We start from the raw sequence: 18,302 nt of genomic DNA, 5'->3' as shown, positions 1-18,302 counted from the left end.
TGGTTAAGAATTCCTTAACCCTCCTGGGAGGGTTCAAAAATTAACATAAAGACAAGCTGGCTACCAACCAAAAAAGCACATACATCGGAGAGCGAGGTGCACCAGCGTTTTCGTCAGGTCACATCATTGATCCTATAATTGATCTATGTCCTATCATTGATCTTTTATCGTATGTTCACTTCTACACTGATGGCTCCAAGACGGATGAATGTGTGGGTGCAAGTGTATGGTCGATGGAGTGTGCACTCAGATACCGCTTGCCGAACCATACATCTAGATGTATTTTGCGCTGAATTGTTTGCCATTGATCAAGCCATAGACTATGTAATTAATTCAAATCACAGTAAAGCCATAATTTTTTTCTGATTCTCTCTCTCTCTCTCTCTCTCTCTCTCTCTCTCTCTCTCTCTCTCTCTCTCTCTCTCTCTCTCTCTCTCTCTCTCTCTCTCTGCTCTTAAAGCAATAGGCTCTGAATATAGTCATGTGAATTACAGGGCAATATCATTAATAAACTAAATTCATTTGACAAAGATATCATCTTGATCTGGGTGAATGGTCATGCAGTATATACGGAAATGAGCAGACAGACAGCTTGGCTAAGTCGACCTCAGAACTCGAGGAGGTCGTTCCGATCCTTCGGGAGCTGGGGGTCTCCTGCCTTTCCTTGGGGAAGAGATCAATCCATCTTCTGTGGCAGAGTCAATGGACCATCAACGAGAAATACAAGCAAGAAGTGGCGGACTGGCCGACCTCGTACCGCAGGAACAGAAGAGAAGAGGTCGTGTTGGCCCGCCTCAGAATGAACTGTACGTAAACCACCCATCTGCAGCCATACATGAACAAAAGCTTTCCACCCGTATACCAGCAGTGCAAACAGACATCAACAATAAAACATTTACTGCTAAAATACAGGAGATATGAACAATATAGAAGGAAATTTTTAAATTACACCAAAAACATTTCCTTTAACATCATTAGTGTACTCGGGTATAACCCGAGTACTATTGACAAATTGATGGTCTTCCTCAGAGAAACAGAATTAATCAAGATTGTAAGGTGGTTGGTAGGTCGGCTTGATGTGCGGCTCCTCCTACTTGGGCTGGACGCATGGTGGATGGACATGTCCATTCATTAGACGGTCGGCCTCGGAGGGGGGTGGTCAACCTCCGGGTCGGCTGCGCCATAGTGTTGAGTCGGCGGACTTCCGATTTAGTATCTATTCTGTGTGCATGCCATGGTGGAAGCCGGCCCCTATGTCCTATCTTCTCGCATTCTTGGGTACAATGCAACCGTAGATACTGTGCTGACTGGGTGGTATTTGCCGCCACGTCGGCCCAATACAAATCTTTGATTTCCATTACTTATTTTTAGTATTATTTATCTTTATTATTATCATATCAAAATTACATACATACTTATTTTTCTAGATAGGTATTTAGGAATGATGACCTCAGTCATACATTAAATAGGGTTGTAGGCCTAATGACCTTCCTCATAGGTCGATGGCCGTAAAACCCAACAAACAACAAACCTCCACAGACTCGGTTACAGCCCAGTTACCAACAGTCCAGCTAAGAACATGTGTCAAAATGTGTTACATGCTTAAATAACTTTTAGCATCAGAGAACAAGAAGTCCCTTGCAATTGTGAATTAGGATGTTTAGTTATTATTAGCATTTGTGTTAGGATGCATGCCACATTATTTCTTATGCTGTGAGTTGCCTTACATATTTAAGCAGCTGTGTTAGGATGCATGCCACATTATTTCTGATGTTGTGAGTCACCGTAGGTTTTAAGATATCCCTGTGACTGCGCACACAGACACGTCACTGTCATGTTATGTGGACTCGTGTCATCTAATTTAGGTATTAAATGTAAGAAGGTTATTGGCTTTTCCAAGCTCACAGGAATGTGAGTAATCAAAGTATGCTTGGCAGTCCATTGGTCTAGTTGGGTTATTAATGTTTGAATTAAGGGATTTTACTTAAACCATGGCCATGGGCCCCCATAGTATTCTCACTTGAACATCATCAACCATTAGATGATAATTCCCATTAAGTACATCTAGTAATAACGTAACTGCAGTATTCGTATCATCTCATTCACCTTTTTTTTTTTGACCCCTATATATATATATATATATATATATATATATATATGTATATATATAAATATATATATATATATATATATATATATATATATATATATATATATATATATATATATATATATATATATATATATATATATATATATTGGAAAGGATCACAATTTTGCGCGTGATCAAGATATTCCTGAGTCCACGGGGAAAATGAAAGACGATCAGCTCTCAAGTGTACCTTCGTGTAATAATCACATCATCAGGGGAGACACAAGAGAGAAATATAAGTCAGTTGATAATCATCGAAGAGACGAAGCTAGGATCCACTCCCAGATATCTAAAACACTTCACTTCCTCCAGTTTTTCTCCATTCAAACTCACCTCCCAATTGACTTGACCCTCAACCCTACTGTACCTAATAACCTTGCTCTTATTCACATTTACTCTTAACTTTCTTCTTCCACACACTTTACCAAACTCAGTCACCAGCTTCTGCAGTTTCTCACATGAATCAGCCACCAGCGCTGTATCATCAGCGAACAACAACTGACTCACTTCCCAAGCTCTCTCATCCCCAACAGACTTCATACTTGCCCCTCTTGCATTCACTTTCCTAACAACTCCATCCATAAACAAATTAAACAACCATGGAGACATCACACACCCCTGCCGCAAACCTACATTCACTGAGAACCAATCACTTTCCTCTCTTCCTACACGTACACATGCCTTACATCCTCGATAAAAACTTTTCACTGCTTCTAACAACTTGCCTCCCACAACATATATTCTTAATACCTTCCACAGAGCATCTTTATCAACTCTATCATATGCCTTCTCCAGATCCATAAATGCTACATACAAATCCATTTGCTTTTCTAAGTATTTCTCACATACATTCTTCAAAGCAAACACCTGATCCACACATCCTCTATATATATATATATATATATATATATATATATATATATATATATATATATATATATTTTTTTTTTTCAAACTATTCGCCATTTCCCGCATTAGCGAGGTAGCGTTAAGAACAGAGGACTGGGCCATTGAGGGAATATCCTCACCTGGCCCCCTTCTCTGTTCCTTCTTTTGGAAAATTAAAAGAAAAAAAAAATTGAGAGGGGAGGATTTCCAGCCCCCCGCTCCCTCCCCTTTTAGTCGCCTTCTACGACACGCAGGGAATACGTGGGAAGTATTCTTTCTCCCCTATCCCCAGGGATTAGGGGATTAAGAATACTTCCCACGTATTCCCTGCGTGTCGTAGAAGGCGACTAAAAGGGGAGGGAGCGGGGGGCTGGAAATCCTCCCCTCTCGTTTTTTTTTTTTTTTTCATTTTCCAAAAGAAGGAACAGAGGGGGCCAGGTGAGGATATTCCAAAAAAGGCCCAGTCCTCTGTTCTTAACGCTACCTCGCTAACGCGGGAAATGGCGAATAGTTTAAAAGAAAAAAGAAAGAATATATATATATATATATATACATATCATACAAACCTCCAACACCAGGATCGAACCCTGGACCTCTGTGCAAGAGGCGGGAATTTTAACCGCTAGGCTATGGGCCTGGCTAACAGGAAGTAACTATTCGAATACTATGTACTCGAATACCCTTCGTCTCACGTTGGTGAGCAACGGGGTCTACACCGGTCATTTCCCAACAGGTGCACATAGCCAGAAGATAGCATTTTACCGAACCCAACTGGTTGTTGGAGGTTTGTATGTTCTATGAAGGTGCGCGTTTCTATGCACTATGCTCGTATTCATATACATATAGATAGATATAGTTTGTTTCATCGAACATAATTCTATTAATACTAACAACTGGGTGTTATCAAATATCGTAAGATTACATTAATTAAGAAATGGTCGCCGGTTTTATACTACACTTAATTCTATTAATTCTTTTTTGTTTTATATGAATTCGGCGAGCATTAATGATGAACATCCAAATAACTAAAAAAGAATATTAGTTTCTAAGATCCGATGTATTCTTACGAATACTCCACTCCGATTTTCATGAATATCTTGTGGAATTTGTATGTCCCCCCCCCCACCATGACCAAATCTGAATATGCCCATGTGCTTTCCCTTCTACCCCCACCCATGACAATAATGTGGATACGCCAAAGATGGAGTGTTTAAAGTATTCAATTAATTTTCAATTACAAGGAACCTAGGATGAGCTTAATTTCGGGTTGTATTTACTTTTTTTTTTTTTTTAGTCATCTCTGGATTCAGCTACTTACCCGATCTTTAGAATTAATTTTTGAAAGTATACTTACGTATCTCTGGAAGACATGAAATTCTTACATTTATTTATTGGTCATATGTGATTCTAGAATCGACGTAGAGTGAACTGGTTTCAAACAACCAAGATTTGACATCCGTCACAGTATGTGCAAGTATGCAAACTTTGAGATACTTGCCAGTTTTATTCGATTTGGTAAAAATTATGGCAAATGATATAAATTCTGTTTGCTGGACACTAAATTCTGGCGAATATATCGTAAAGAAACAAGAAATACCATAGCAAGGACTTAACACATATTCAGCATACGACTGGACGCTTTGCCAAATAAAAACTGGAAATTTTCCCAACGGAAATTATAATAAGGAAATTCAGTACGAAATATACTACTGAGAGATTTTTTTAGATCCTAGAACAGAGTATACCAGAGAAAAATGCGTTTTGTTTTGACTTATATCAAAGTATCTAAAAGATGTAAAAGTAACAAACAGTATTGCGTCAACTGTACCGATTAATGTAAACACATGTTCCAGCTGGAGGCACTTCTGTCGTGTGGAATCTGGCTACGTTCCGTTGGTAATATATAAAAGATGGGGCGCAAGATCCCTGGAAAGAAACACCGAGGAGTGAAGGATCCATATAAACAGCAGGAAGTACGCCTTAGCAAGTAAGTAATTTTCTAAATTTATTCATACCGAGTTATAGTTAGTGAAGTGAATTGTAGTTAACAGTGGTTACAGTGCTGGCTAATCAGCGAAATATCCACAGATTTACTGATGCCGACTAGTCAGCATCATTGACTTAGACGTTATTTTGCCATCTAGTAGGATCAGTGAATGAACGCTGTTTTGCCGACTAGTCAGTTCCGGTGAGACGTATGCTGTTTGGTAATTATACTAAAGGGAACCATTGGATCGAACGTTGGTTTATCAAGTAATGTACAGACTGTTGCTGTCACTTTTACACAAGTTATATAACAGGATTTGTTAGAGTTGGTACTATATGTTCACTTTTTGTTCTTCCATTCGTGGGATGGCATCAGGCTACGTAACTGAAACAGCCGAAACTAATGTAACCTGGCTGAACATGAGCCACTTAGCTACATAGAAATGTATCCAATGATACTGAACTGCGCCTGCATGACGATGCATTGTGAGTGAAAATTCACCTTTTGCGAAGCTGTATCTTTAAGATTATGGTTACGTCAAAGAATGTGTCATTTCAAAGGAGTCCTCATTTCCCAGCTAGTGGAAGTAGCGTATCCCTTAGAATAGGATTCTTCCCAAGAAGTAGGTCCTGTTGAAATAACAAATAAAGTAAATGAATACCCCTACCCACCCACATTTTTTTTCTATGTTGAAGGCTCCAGTCATGAACAAAAGTTCACATCAAAGTCTGGCCTTAAGTGAAATATAGATATTTATTAAACAGAAAAAGAAAAGATTAGGGTAAGTATTTACAGATTTTTAAGAAAGTGAAAACCTGTCTCATGAAATGTGCCAGGTTATAGTTGCTGGGAAAGACATGAGAAGGTATAGAGTTCCAAAGCCTCAACATGTAGGGAAAGAAACAGGTATGCTACATACAAATCCATTTGCTTTTCTAAGTATTTCTCACATACATTCTTCAAAGCAAACACCTGATCTACATCCTCTACCACTTCTAAAACCACACTGCTCTTCCCCAATCTGATGCTCTGTACATGCTTTCACCCTCTCAATCAATACCCTCCCATGTGATTTCCCAGGAATGCTCAACAAACTTATACCTCTGTAATTTGAGCACTCACTTTTATCCCCTTTGCCTTTGTACAATGGCACTATGCAAGCATTCTGCCAATCCTCAGGCACCTTACCATGAGTCATACATACATTATATAACGTTACCAACCAGTCAACAACACAGTCACCCCCTTTTTTGATAAATTCCACTGCAATACCATCCAAACCCGCTGCCTTGCTGGCTTCATCTTCCGCAAAGCTTTTACTACCTCTTCTCTGTTTACCAAATCATTTTCCCTAACCCTCTCACTTTGCACACCACCTCAACCAAAACATCCTATATCTGCCACTCTATCATCAAACACATTCAACAAACCTTCAAAATACTCACTCCATCTCCTTCTCACATCACCACTACTTGATATCACGTCCCCTAAAGCCCCCTTCACTGATATTCCCATTTGTTCCCTTGTCTCACACACTTTATTTACCTCCTTCCAAAACATCTTTTTATTCTCCCTAAAATTTAATGATACTCTCTCACCCCAACTCTTATTTGCCCTCTTTTTCACCTCTTGCACCTTTCTTTTGACTTCCTGCCTCTTTCTTTTATGCATCTCCCAGTCATTTGCATTATTTCCCTGCAGAAATCATGCAAATGCCTCTCTCTTCTCTTTAACTAATGATCTTACTTCTTCATCCCACCACTCACTACCCTTTCTAATCTGCCCACCTCCCACACTTCTCATGCCACAAGCCTGTTTTGCGCAAGCCATCACTGCTTCCCCAAATACATCCCATTCCTCCCCCATGCCCCTTATGTCCTTTGTTCTCACCTTTTTTCATTCTGTACTTAGTCTCTCCTGGTACCTCCTCACACAAGTCTCCTTCCCAAGCTCACTTACTCTCACCACTCTCTTCACCCCAACGTTCTCTCTTTTATGAAAACCTCTACAAATCTTCACCTCAGCACATTAACATCCAAAAGTCTCTTTCACGCGCCTATCAATTAACATGTAATCCAATAACGCTCTCTGGCCGTCTCTCCTACTTACATACGTATACTTATGTATATCTCTCTTTTTAAACCAGGTATTCCCAGTCACCAGTCCTTTTTCAGCACACAAATCTATAAGATCTTCACCATTTCCATTTACAACACTGAACACCCCATGTACACCAATTATTCCCTCAACTGCCACATTACTCACCTTTGCATTCAAATCACCCATCACTATAACCTGGTCTCGTGCATCAAAACTACTAACATACTCACTCAGCTGCTCCCAAAACACTTGCCTCTCATGATCTTTCTTCTCATGACCAGGTGCATATGCATCAATAATCACCCATCTCTCTCCATCCACTTTCAGTTTTACACATATCAATCTAGAGTTTACTTTCTTACACTCTATCACATACTCCCACCACTCCTGTTTCAGGAGTAGTGCTACTCCTTCCCTTGCTCTTGTCCTCTCACCAACCCCTGACTTTACTCCCAAGACATTCCCAAACCACTCTTCCCCTTTACCCTTAAGCTTTGTTTCACTCAGAGCCAGAACAACCAGGTTCCTTTCCTCAAACATACTACCTACCTCTCCTTTTTTCTCATCTTGGTTACATCCACACACATTTAGACACCCCAATCTGAGCCTTCGAGGAGGATGAGCACTCCTCTTTTGACTCCTTCTTCTGTTTCCCCTTTTAGAAAGTTAAAATACAAGGAGGCGAGGAGTTCTAGCCCCCCCTCTCCCGTCCCCTTTAGTCGCCTTCTACAACACATGAGGAATGCCTGGGAAGTATTCTTTATCCCCTATCCCCAGGGATAGGGGATATAGACACATCAATTCCTTTTCCACGATCCATTCCCTAGGAATGTCTTGTAGTGTAGCAGAGGATGGGATTGTGTTGTTAGATTTTACAGTAGGATTTCCTCTTCATTCTATGCTGATAAATTCCGTTCATGCATACCTTGCTGATTTTTTTTCCAGTCAGCCATTGCTGCCAGAAGGAATGGGATTAGGAAGAGAGCCTGCATACTGTTCTATCCTTACTTCATCCACTTGAATAGATAGATTTACGTTCAAAACAGATAATCTAAGCGTGGATCAATCTGGCCTTCAGTGTGTTTCCCATGTACTCTTGTTTAACTTCCAGACCATTTTCTTGTGCATTCTGAACTTCATCAAAACTCTCCTACTCTATCCCTCATTTGCCCTATTCTTCAGCTCCTTTTACCTTTCTCTTCACCTCCTCCCTATTTCTTTTCTGCCTCTTCCAGACACTCATGCTTCTTCTTTACAAGTACCATCCATACTCTTTTCTTTTCTCATTCACTCCCAATTTAACTTCCTCTCTTTTCCACTTATTACCCTTTCTCATATGTCCTTTTACAGTCCACAGTCTCACTCATACATGTAAGTACTGCTTCCCATAGTACCCTGCAATCCTTTCCCACTCCCCTTGTTTCTGTAGTTTTACCCTATGCCACTTTTCACTTTCTCTTGTCATCTCTGCACTCTTGCATCTTTTGTAAGCTCTCCCATTTTCACCACTTCATTCACACATTATTTCTTCTTTTCTTAAAATCACATCAAACTTTCACTTTTGCTTCCCTCAGAAATGATCAGACATTCCATATGCTGCCCTGTCAGCATGCTTACATCCAGTACCCTCTCCTTTGCTTTTCAGTCAAATAGTGCATATTCTAATGATGTCCATTAAACCCTTGTCTCACTCATGCACCTTTCTATAACCAGTTGTTATTTTTTTCCACCAATGCCCCTTCAGCACACAATTCAAAAATCCATACCCAAGGACCCCATTCCCCAGTGATACACTCAGTTGCCACATGCAGGTTAGCGCCAGGAATAGATGAAGGCAAGCAAGTACATATTCATACTTGCTTGTCTTCATCCATTCCTGGTGCTACCCTGTCCCACAGGAAACAGCATCGCTACCCCCTGCTTCAGCGAAGTAGCGCCAGGAAAAGACAAAAAAGGCCACATTAGTTCACACTTAGTCTCTAGCTTCTGTGTGTAATGCACCAAAACCACAGCTCTCTATCCACATCCAGGCCCCACAGACCTTTCCATGGTTTACCCCTGACTTTTCACATGCCCTGGTTCAGTCCACTGACAGCATGTCAACCCCAGTATACCACATCGTTCCAATTCACTCCATTCCTTGCACGCCTCTCACACTCTTCTATGTTCAGGCCCCTATTGCTCAAAATCTTTTTCACCCCATCCTTCCACCTCCAATTTGGTCTCATGCTTCTCCTTGTTCCCTTCACCTCTGACACATATATCCTCCTTGTCAGTCTTTCCTCACTAATTCTCTCCATTTATCCAAACCATTTCAACACGCCCTCTTTTGCTCTCTCAACCACTCTTTTTATTTCCACACACCTCACACCACATATTATCCTCAAACATTTCATTTCCACCAACGCAACCATATAACATTGTCAGAACTACTATTCCTTCAGGCATACCCATTTTTGCTCTCCGAGATAACATTCTCTCCTTCCACACAGTCTTCATCACTCCCAGAACCTTCGCCCCCACCCCCACCCTGTGACTTACATCTGCTTCCATGGTTCCATTTGCTGCTAAGTCCACTCCTAGATATCTGAAACACTTCACTTCCTCCAATTTTTTCACTGGTAACCAATCACTCTCCTCTCTTCCTACTCATATGCATGCCTTACATCTTTGGTAAAAACTTTTCACTGCTTCTAGCAACTTACAACCCACGCCATATACTCTTAAAATCTTCCCCAAAGCATCTATATCAGCCCTATCATATGGCTTCTCCAGATCCATAGATGCTACATACAAATCCATCTGTTTTTTCCAAGTATTTCTGACATACATTCTTCAAAGCAAACACCTTATCCACACATCCTCTACCACTTCTGAAACCACACTGCTCTTCCCCAGTCTGATGCTCTGTACATGCCATCACTCTCTCAATCAATACCTTCCCATATGATTTCCCAGGAATACTCAACAAACATGCTTCTGTGGTTTGAACATTCACCTTTATCCCCTTTACCTTTGTACGTTGGCCCTATGCATGGATTCCGCCAATCCTCAGGTACTTCACCATGGTCCATACATACATTGAAAATCTGTACCAACCAGTCAACAACACAGTCACCCCCTTTTTTGATAAATTCCATTGCATTACCCTCCAAACTCTCTGCCTTGAGGGATTTCATCTTCCGGAAAGCTTTCACTACCTCTTCTCTCTTTATCAAACCATTCTCCTTGATCCTCTCACTGCACACCACCCCAACCAAAGCACCCTATATCTGCCACTCTTATCATCAAACACATTCAACAAACCTTCAAAATGATCACTCAATCTCCTCACTTCATTACCTTTTAATACCTCCCCACATTTCAATACACATATACATAGACATATACATATATACATATGTACATATTCATATTTGCTTCCATCATCCCTTCCCGTTGCCACCCTGCAAATAGCATTCCCCCTACCCCCTCCAGCAAGGTTGTGCCAGGAAAAGACAAAAAGGCCACATTCGTTTACACTCAGTCTCTAGCTGTCATATGTAATGCACCGAAACCACAGCTCCCTCTTCAAATCCATGCCCTACAGACCTTTCCATGGTGTACCTCAGATGTTTCACGTTCCCTGGCGCAGTCCATTGACAGCACGTTGACTCCGTTATACCACATCATTCCAATTCTCTTTATTCCTTGCATGCCTCTAACCCTCCTGTATGTTCAGGCCCCGATCGCTGAAAATCTTATTCACTCTATCCTTCTACCTTCCGTTTGGTCTCCTGCTTCTCCTTGTTTCCTCCACCTCTGACTCATGTATCCTCTTTGTCAACATTTCTTCAATCATTCTCTCTATATGTCCAGACCATTTCAGCTTACCCTCTTCTACTATCTCAACCACTCTCTTTTTACTTCCACACATCTCTCTTACCCCTCTTATTATTTACTTGATCAAACCACCTCACACCACATATTGTCCTCAAACATTTCATTTCCAACTCATCCACCTTCCTCTGTACAACCCTATCTATAGCCCATACTTCGCAACCATATGATATTGTTGGAACTACTATTTCTTTGACCCCTCCTGCACCCTGTGACTCACTTTCGCTTCCATGGTTCCACTTGCTGCTAAGTCCACTTCCAGATATCTAAAACATTTCACTCCTCCAAATTTTCTACATTTCAAACTCACATCCCACAAATGCATACCTTACCTTACCTATCTGTCCTATAGGGCCCTTTTGTCTTTATGAGGCTACTGTAGCAATGGAAGTGAGACATGTCCACTGGTTAGGACCACTGGTCATAAAGTGTTAAGGTCCCTTGCACCAACATTTATCCCTTCACCATGCACATAAAAGGGGTTTTGGGGTTGTATATTGGTAATATTTTTTTTTTTTTTTAATTTTCCAAAAGAAGGAAACAGAGAAGGGGGCCAGGTGAGGATATTCCCTCAGAGGCCCAGTCCTCTGTTCTTAACGCTACCTTGCTAATGCGGGAAATGGCGAATAGTTTGAAAGATATTGGTAATTATAATAGTGATAATAGTAATGTTAATAGGAATACTTATAACAATAATATTGATAGTGATAATATTAGTAATGATAATTGTAATTGTGATACTGATAGATGATAATAGTAATGGTAGAGAGTTGGGATTGTATTTTAGGCATGAAAAGTTTTTCAAGGAATTGAATGAGTATTTGTAAACTGTTGGCCACTATCTTTGAAGAGATGGTAAACAAGGGATGAGAGGTATTTTCCTCACCAGAAGTCAGGGTTATGATGTTTTTTAACCCCTGGGGATCCTAGGGATTCTCTCGAGACTCATATGACATCTCTAGAGGTACAGAATATATTTTACTTCAGAGGTTACATTTTGTGAATGTTTTAACATTAGTTGTATGTATGAAAACTATGAACTAGTTTATAAGACTTTATTTCAGAAGAACAACAAACAGCTTGTCTTTAGAGTCATAAATTATAGTCATAAATTTTTGTTGTTGTATGTAGAACCATGCAATATATTTAATGATACCTCACACAGGCATAAGCCAGTTAACCTTAAAATGTAATGATCAAGTCATTGAACGCTTAAGTAGTCATTTGATAGTATTGAGTAATCTTTCTTTTATGAAAATTTTTTAAACGCTAGGGGACGTTTTAGGATTGCCACTACAGCAAACATTAGCGTTGAATGTATATCTGAACTTTACTTTTAATGTGTGTTCCTGTGCAAGGTCTTATAGCTTACTTTTCTCATCAAAACAGGATCAAGGACAAGATAGACAGAGTGCCTGAGTCTGTCGATACACAGGAAATACCTAGAAGGCTTCAAAATATAGCCAGATTTCAGTGTAATGTTAATAAAGACAAAACAAGTGATAAAGTGAAGAAAGAGAAAAGGAAGCAGGGACAGCAGATTGATGGAGCTAAGTATGTTGCTAAAGATTATCTTGGAATTAATTTTGATGATCATGTTATGAAATGTTATTGTAATGATTTGAACGGTATTTTTGATATCTACAAATTGAATAGGATGCATGGGGAGTGTATTACATCATACTAAATGGAAATAGGCTAGGAGCTTAGACGTGTTAAGAAATAGAATGCTTGAGGACTAAATGTGGTGTGAGGTGGTCTAATTTAGTAAGAAATAAAAGGGTAAGAGAGGGGTGTGGTAATATAAAGTAATTGAGAGAGCTGAAGAATGTCTGCTAAAATGGATGAGACATATGGGGAGAATGAGTAAGGAAAGGTGTGCAAAGAGGATATATGTGTCAGAATTGGAGGGTACAAGGAGAATGGGGAGACCAGATTGGAGATAGAAGGTTGGAGTGGGAAAGATTTTGAGTGATTAGGGCTTGAACTGTATATAAAGGAAGGTGAAAGGTGTGCTGGGATAGGTTGAACTGGAACGATGGGGTGTACAGGGGTCGACATGCTGTTAGCGACTGAATCAAAGCATGTGAAGTGGCTGGGCTGTGGGGCCTGGTTTTTGAGAGAGAGCTGTGGTTTTGGTACATTATGCATAAGAGCTACAGAATGGATATGAGTGAATGTGACCTTTTTTGACAGTTTTTGGTGCTACCTTGCTAAAACAGGAAACAGCAATCAAGTATGAAAAAAGATGTAAATTTTCTTTTATCATAATGTGAGGTAGCCCCAGGAAACAGACAAAGAATGGCCCATCCACTCATATACACACATATACATGTACATAAATGCCCATACATGCACATATACATACATTTACATACACATGCACAGACATATACATATAAACACATGTACATATTCGTACTTGCTTGCCTTCATCCATTCTTGGCGCCGCCATGCCCCACAGGAAACAGCATTGCTACCCTGCTTCAGCAAGGAAGCACCAGGAAAACAGAAAAAAAGGCCACATTCATTTGACACTCAGTCTCTACCTGTCATGTGTAATGCACCAAAACCAGAGCTCTCTATCCACCCCAGACATTTCACATGCCCTAGATCAGTCCATTGACAGCACGTCGACCCTGGTATACCATATCGTTCCAATTCACTCTGTTCCTTGCACGTCTTCACCCTCCTGTATGTTCAGGCCTTGATCACTCAAAATCTTTCCCATTCCATCCTTCCACCTCCAATTTGGCCTCTCACTTCTCCATGTTCCCTCCACCGCTGGCACATATCACTTTGTCAACCTTTCCTCACTCATTTTCTCCATATGTCTAAACAATTTAAACACACTCTCTTCTGCTCTCTCAACCAAACTCTTTTTATTTCCAAACACCTCTCTTACCCTTTTTATTACTTACTTGATCAAACCACCTCACACCACATATTGTCCTCAAACATTTCATTTCCAATGCATCCATGCTCCACTGTACAACCCTATCTATAGCCCATGCCTTGCAACCAAATAGTATTTTTGGAACTCCTATTCCGTCAAACCTCCCCATTTTTGCTCTCCGAGATAACATTCTCTCCTTCCACACATTCTTTATCACTCCCAGAACTTTCATTCCCTCCCCCACCCTGTGACTTGCATCCATTTCCATGGTTCCATTCGCTGCTAAGTCCACTTCAGATATCTAAAACGCCTCTTTTCCTCCAGTTTTTCTCCATTCAAATTTATATCCCAATTAGCTTGACCCTCAACCCTACTAAACCTACTATCCTTGCTCTTATTCACATTTACTCTGAACTTTTTCCTTTCTCACACTTTTCCAGACTCATTCACCAACTTCTGCAGTTTCTCATTTGAATCAGCCACCAGAGCTGTATCATCGGCAAACAACAACTGACTCACTTCCCAGGCCCCACCCATCCCCAACAGACTGCTTACTCACCCCTCTCTCCAAAACTGTTGCATTTACCTCCCTAACCACCCCATCCTTAAACAAATTAAACAACCATAGGGACATCATACTCCCCTGCCGCAGACTGACCTTCACTACGAACCAATCACTCTCCTCTCTTCCTATTTATCGTACACATGCTTTTCACTTCTTCCAGCAACTTACCTCCCATACCATTTGCATTTAGACCTTCCACAAAGCATATCTATGAACTCTTATCATATGCCTTCTCCAGATCCATAAATGCTACATACAGATCCATCTGCTTTTTTAAGTATTTCTCACATACATTTTTCAAAGCAAACACCTGATCCACACATCCTCTACCACTTCTGAAACCACACTGCTCCTCCCCAGTTTGATGCTCTGTACATGCCTTCACCTTCTCAATCAATGCCCTCTCATATAATTTCCCAGGAATACTCAACAAATTTATGCCTCTGTAGTTTAAACGCTCACCTCTATCCCTTTTGCCTTTGTGCAATGTCAGTATGAATGCATTCTGCCAATCCTCAGGCACTTCACCATGATCCATACATAAATTGAATATCCTTACCAACCAATCAACAACACAGTTATCCCCTTCCTTAATCAATTTTACTGCAATACCATCCATACCTGCCGCCTTGCCAAATTTCATCTTTCACAGTGCTTTCACTACCTCCTTGGGGATGGGGAGAAAGAATACTTCCCACGTATTCCGTGTGTTATAGAAGGCAACTAAAAGGGGTGGGAGTGGGTGCTGGAATTCCTCCCCTCCAGTTTTTAATTTTCCAAAAGACAGTACCGACAAGGGAGCCAAGTGAGGATTTTCCCTCTAATGCTAGTCTTCTGTTCTTGATGCCACCTCACTAATAATGGAAGTGGCAAATATTTATGAGAAGTACAGTGATAATAATAATAAATGCTCAAGATTCGGTATTTGTTCTGGTATCATATTCACCTGGGATGATGGTTGTTCTTTGCACAGAATGACACAACTTATGGCTAAGAAAAAAAAATTTCATTTGGAGAATTTATTTCTCTCATTTTTAAAGCCTTTCATGTTTCATCTTTTATTATTAGGTTTATGGGCCAGACGAAGGAAAAGAAAGGAATGACTAGACCAGCCAAATCTCTTCCACCGCTTAAACAGCATCCTCGAGAAAGTGATGAAAGATTCCTAAAGAGGGTTGACAAAATGACAAAGGTTTGTTGTGACTATTATTAGTATTTTATTGTACAGTATACTGAACTCATAATCCATTGAGGAGACTTGGTTGAGTGTAACCTGTTGCGGTATGCTCTGAACTGAGAAATGTTTTTCTCTGATACAAGTGTTTATTAAGCCAGTGACAGGAAAGGTGAGGACTTGTATGAAATTTATTACAAAAATACAAACTAAAAAAAATTTACAATGATTTTTGTAAAATTCTCAGGTCATCAATAATACAGACTTTTGCCTTGTCACATTACAGGAGGCACTGAAGGAGGCAGCATTTGAGCATAAGTTTCAGGTAGATGTGATTCGTGATGAACATGGTAAAGTTACATGTATTAACCGCCAAGAGATGACTGATCCACTACTCTCAAAAAAAGAAAAGCATGTTTTCATGGAACGAGAAAAGAGAAAGAAACAAGCAAGAAAGGTAAGTAAGGTGATGTTAACTTTGACGTTGGAATGTAACTGCTGTTACATACATGGGTAAGGAGGAGGGAAGGAAGAGGATACAAGTGCAGGGGCCTGTAGCAAAGAGGGAGGTAAGAAGGACAATAATGGAGCTGAAGGTAGGAAAGGCACCTGGAGTGGATGGGATTACGGCTGAAATGCTGAAGTATGGCGGAGAAAGTGTGATGGAGTGTATGCATGTTATATGTAATTTAGCATGGAAACAGGAAGTTGTGCCTGAGGATTGGATGAAAGCTATTATTGTTCCTTTATTCAAAGGAAAAGATGCAAATGATGTACGTTGCAATTAAATGGGAATGAATCTGTTAAGTATACCAGGAAAAGTGTATGCAAGAATATTAATTGACAGAGTGATAGAAGTGGCTGAATGCAAAAAAAGTGAAGAGCAAGGGGGTTTTAGGAAAAGGTAGGGGTGTGTGGATCAGATTTTTGTTGTAAAGATGACCATGGAAAAGTATTTAACGAAAAGTAAGAAGTTGTATGCAGCTTTTATGGATCTGGAGAAAGCGTATGACAGTCGAGTGGAATGCTTTGTGGGATGTGTTAAGGTTATATGGTATAGGGAGACATCTGTTGGATGGTGTAAAAGCCTTCTATAGAGGAGCAAATGCATGTGTAAGAGTGGATGGAGAGCTGAGTGAAAGTTTTAGGATACATTTAGGTGTGAGGTAGGGTTGTGTGATGTCACTGACTTTTTAATACATATATGGATGGAGCAATAAGAGAGATGAAAGCAAAACTAGGGAAAAGGGGTGCAGAGATGGGTGTGGCAGAGATATGTAGGATAGTGGCAAGCCTGTTTGCAGATGATATTATGTTTGTGGAGAGTGAAGGGGAGTTGCAGAAGGTTGTAAGTGTGTTTTATGATGTGTGTAAGTGGAGGAGATTGAAGGTAAATGCAAGTAAAAGCAAAGAATGGTGTTTGAAAGGAAACATGAAAGTATAGATTTTGTAAAACCATACAGGGTGAAAGAAGAGAGTGTACTGAATTACGCTGTGGATATAGTGGGGAAAAGACTGGAAGAAGTGAGAGAATTTAGATATCTGGGAGCTGTCTTGGGTAAGTGTGGTGATATGGAAGGAGAGATAAGGGAGAGAGCAGTACAGGGTAGAAGTCACTGGGTCCCTTAGCATGTGGTGTGACTAGATGGAATGAAGGAAATGTAAGGGAGCATGAGAGATGTGGCATGGCATGGAATGCAGAGGGAATGAATTGTGGAGTGGTAGAATGGGTGAAACATAATACTTTGAGGTGATTTAGGCAAGTGGAAAGAATGCAAGACTAGGAGTTTACACGGAGTATATGATAATACAATTAAAGGGATTAGTGTGAGTGGAAAACCACCTGTGACCTGGTCAAATAGGATGGAGGAATGCTGGAGGGAGAGAAACAGAGGAAGTATGCATGGAATGGTGTATGTGAGGGAGGCATGTGAGGATAGGGATAAGTGGAGACTCTTTTGCCGTGGCTGCCCCTTGATGGGAGTTCCCAGAGGGAATGGGCATCAGAGATATAGATAGATAGATAGAAATACTTGCATAAGATAAAATCTAGCAAGATGGATGGTACTGCAGTTGAGTTTCTTAAGAAAGGGAGCGACTGTGATGTTGATTTTCAGTGTATGTAATGATCATGATGAGGTGCATGAGAATTGGCAGAACTAAGTATCATTGCTTTACAGAATGAGCATTGTGGAGCTACACTAATGTGTTGAAGCCCTGAACTAAGCAAACCATTTTTGCCAAGGTGGCTTCCAAGCTGCATACACCAAAGATGAAGTAAAGGATGTCAGATTTTGCCTCATATTTTAGTTAACTAGGGATAAGTGCTACAGCCTAATGATGGTTCTGATTGTATTCAAATTTTTGACTCTGTAGTAGATCCCAGTTTGCCATATTTAATTAGTGTTATTTTCTTTTTACATTGATTATATTCACTTTATATGTCCTTTATTTTTCATTATTATGGTCTTTGTACATATGACTTTTTTAAGTCTGTTTTGCCCTTTCCCTTTTTCTCCCAAAATATCATATTATTATTATTATTTTGCTTTGTCGCTGTCCCCCACATTAGCGAGGTAGCGCAAGGAAACAGACGAAAGAATGGCCCAACCCACCCACATACACATGTATATACATACATGTCCACACACACAAATATAC

At 40.2% G+C, this 18,302-nt stretch overlaps 1 protein-coding gene across 1 annotated transcript in view; it reads left to right on the top strand.

Moving 5' to 3' along the window:
- The window catches only part of LOC139760521 (coiled-coil domain-containing protein 137), a 32,797-nt gene that overhangs the window by 12,227 nt on the left and 2,268 nt on the right, over positions 1–18,302 (top strand). Inside the window, exons 2-5 of the mRNA XM_071683826.1 lie at positions 4,894–5,027; positions 12,396–12,560; positions 15,536–15,659; positions 15,928–16,098. Coding sequence (XP_071539927.1) covers positions 4,951–5,027; positions 12,396–12,560; positions 15,536–15,659; positions 15,928–16,098 — 537 coding nt within the window. The 5' untranslated portion in view covers positions 4,894–4,950. The remainder of the gene's footprint in view (positions 1–4,893; positions 5,028–12,395; positions 12,561–15,535; positions 15,660–15,927; positions 16,099–18,302) is intronic.

Source organism: Panulirus ornatus, chromosome 37 (genome assembly GCF_036320965.1).
Source record: "Panulirus ornatus isolate Po-2019 chromosome 37, ASM3632096v1, whole genome shotgun sequence".
NCBI lineage: Eukaryota > Metazoa > Arthropoda > Malacostraca > Decapoda > Palinuridae > Panulirus > Panulirus ornatus.
Note: the sequence above shows the minus strand (reverse complement) of the source record. Positions and strands in the feature narration are given on the sequence as shown.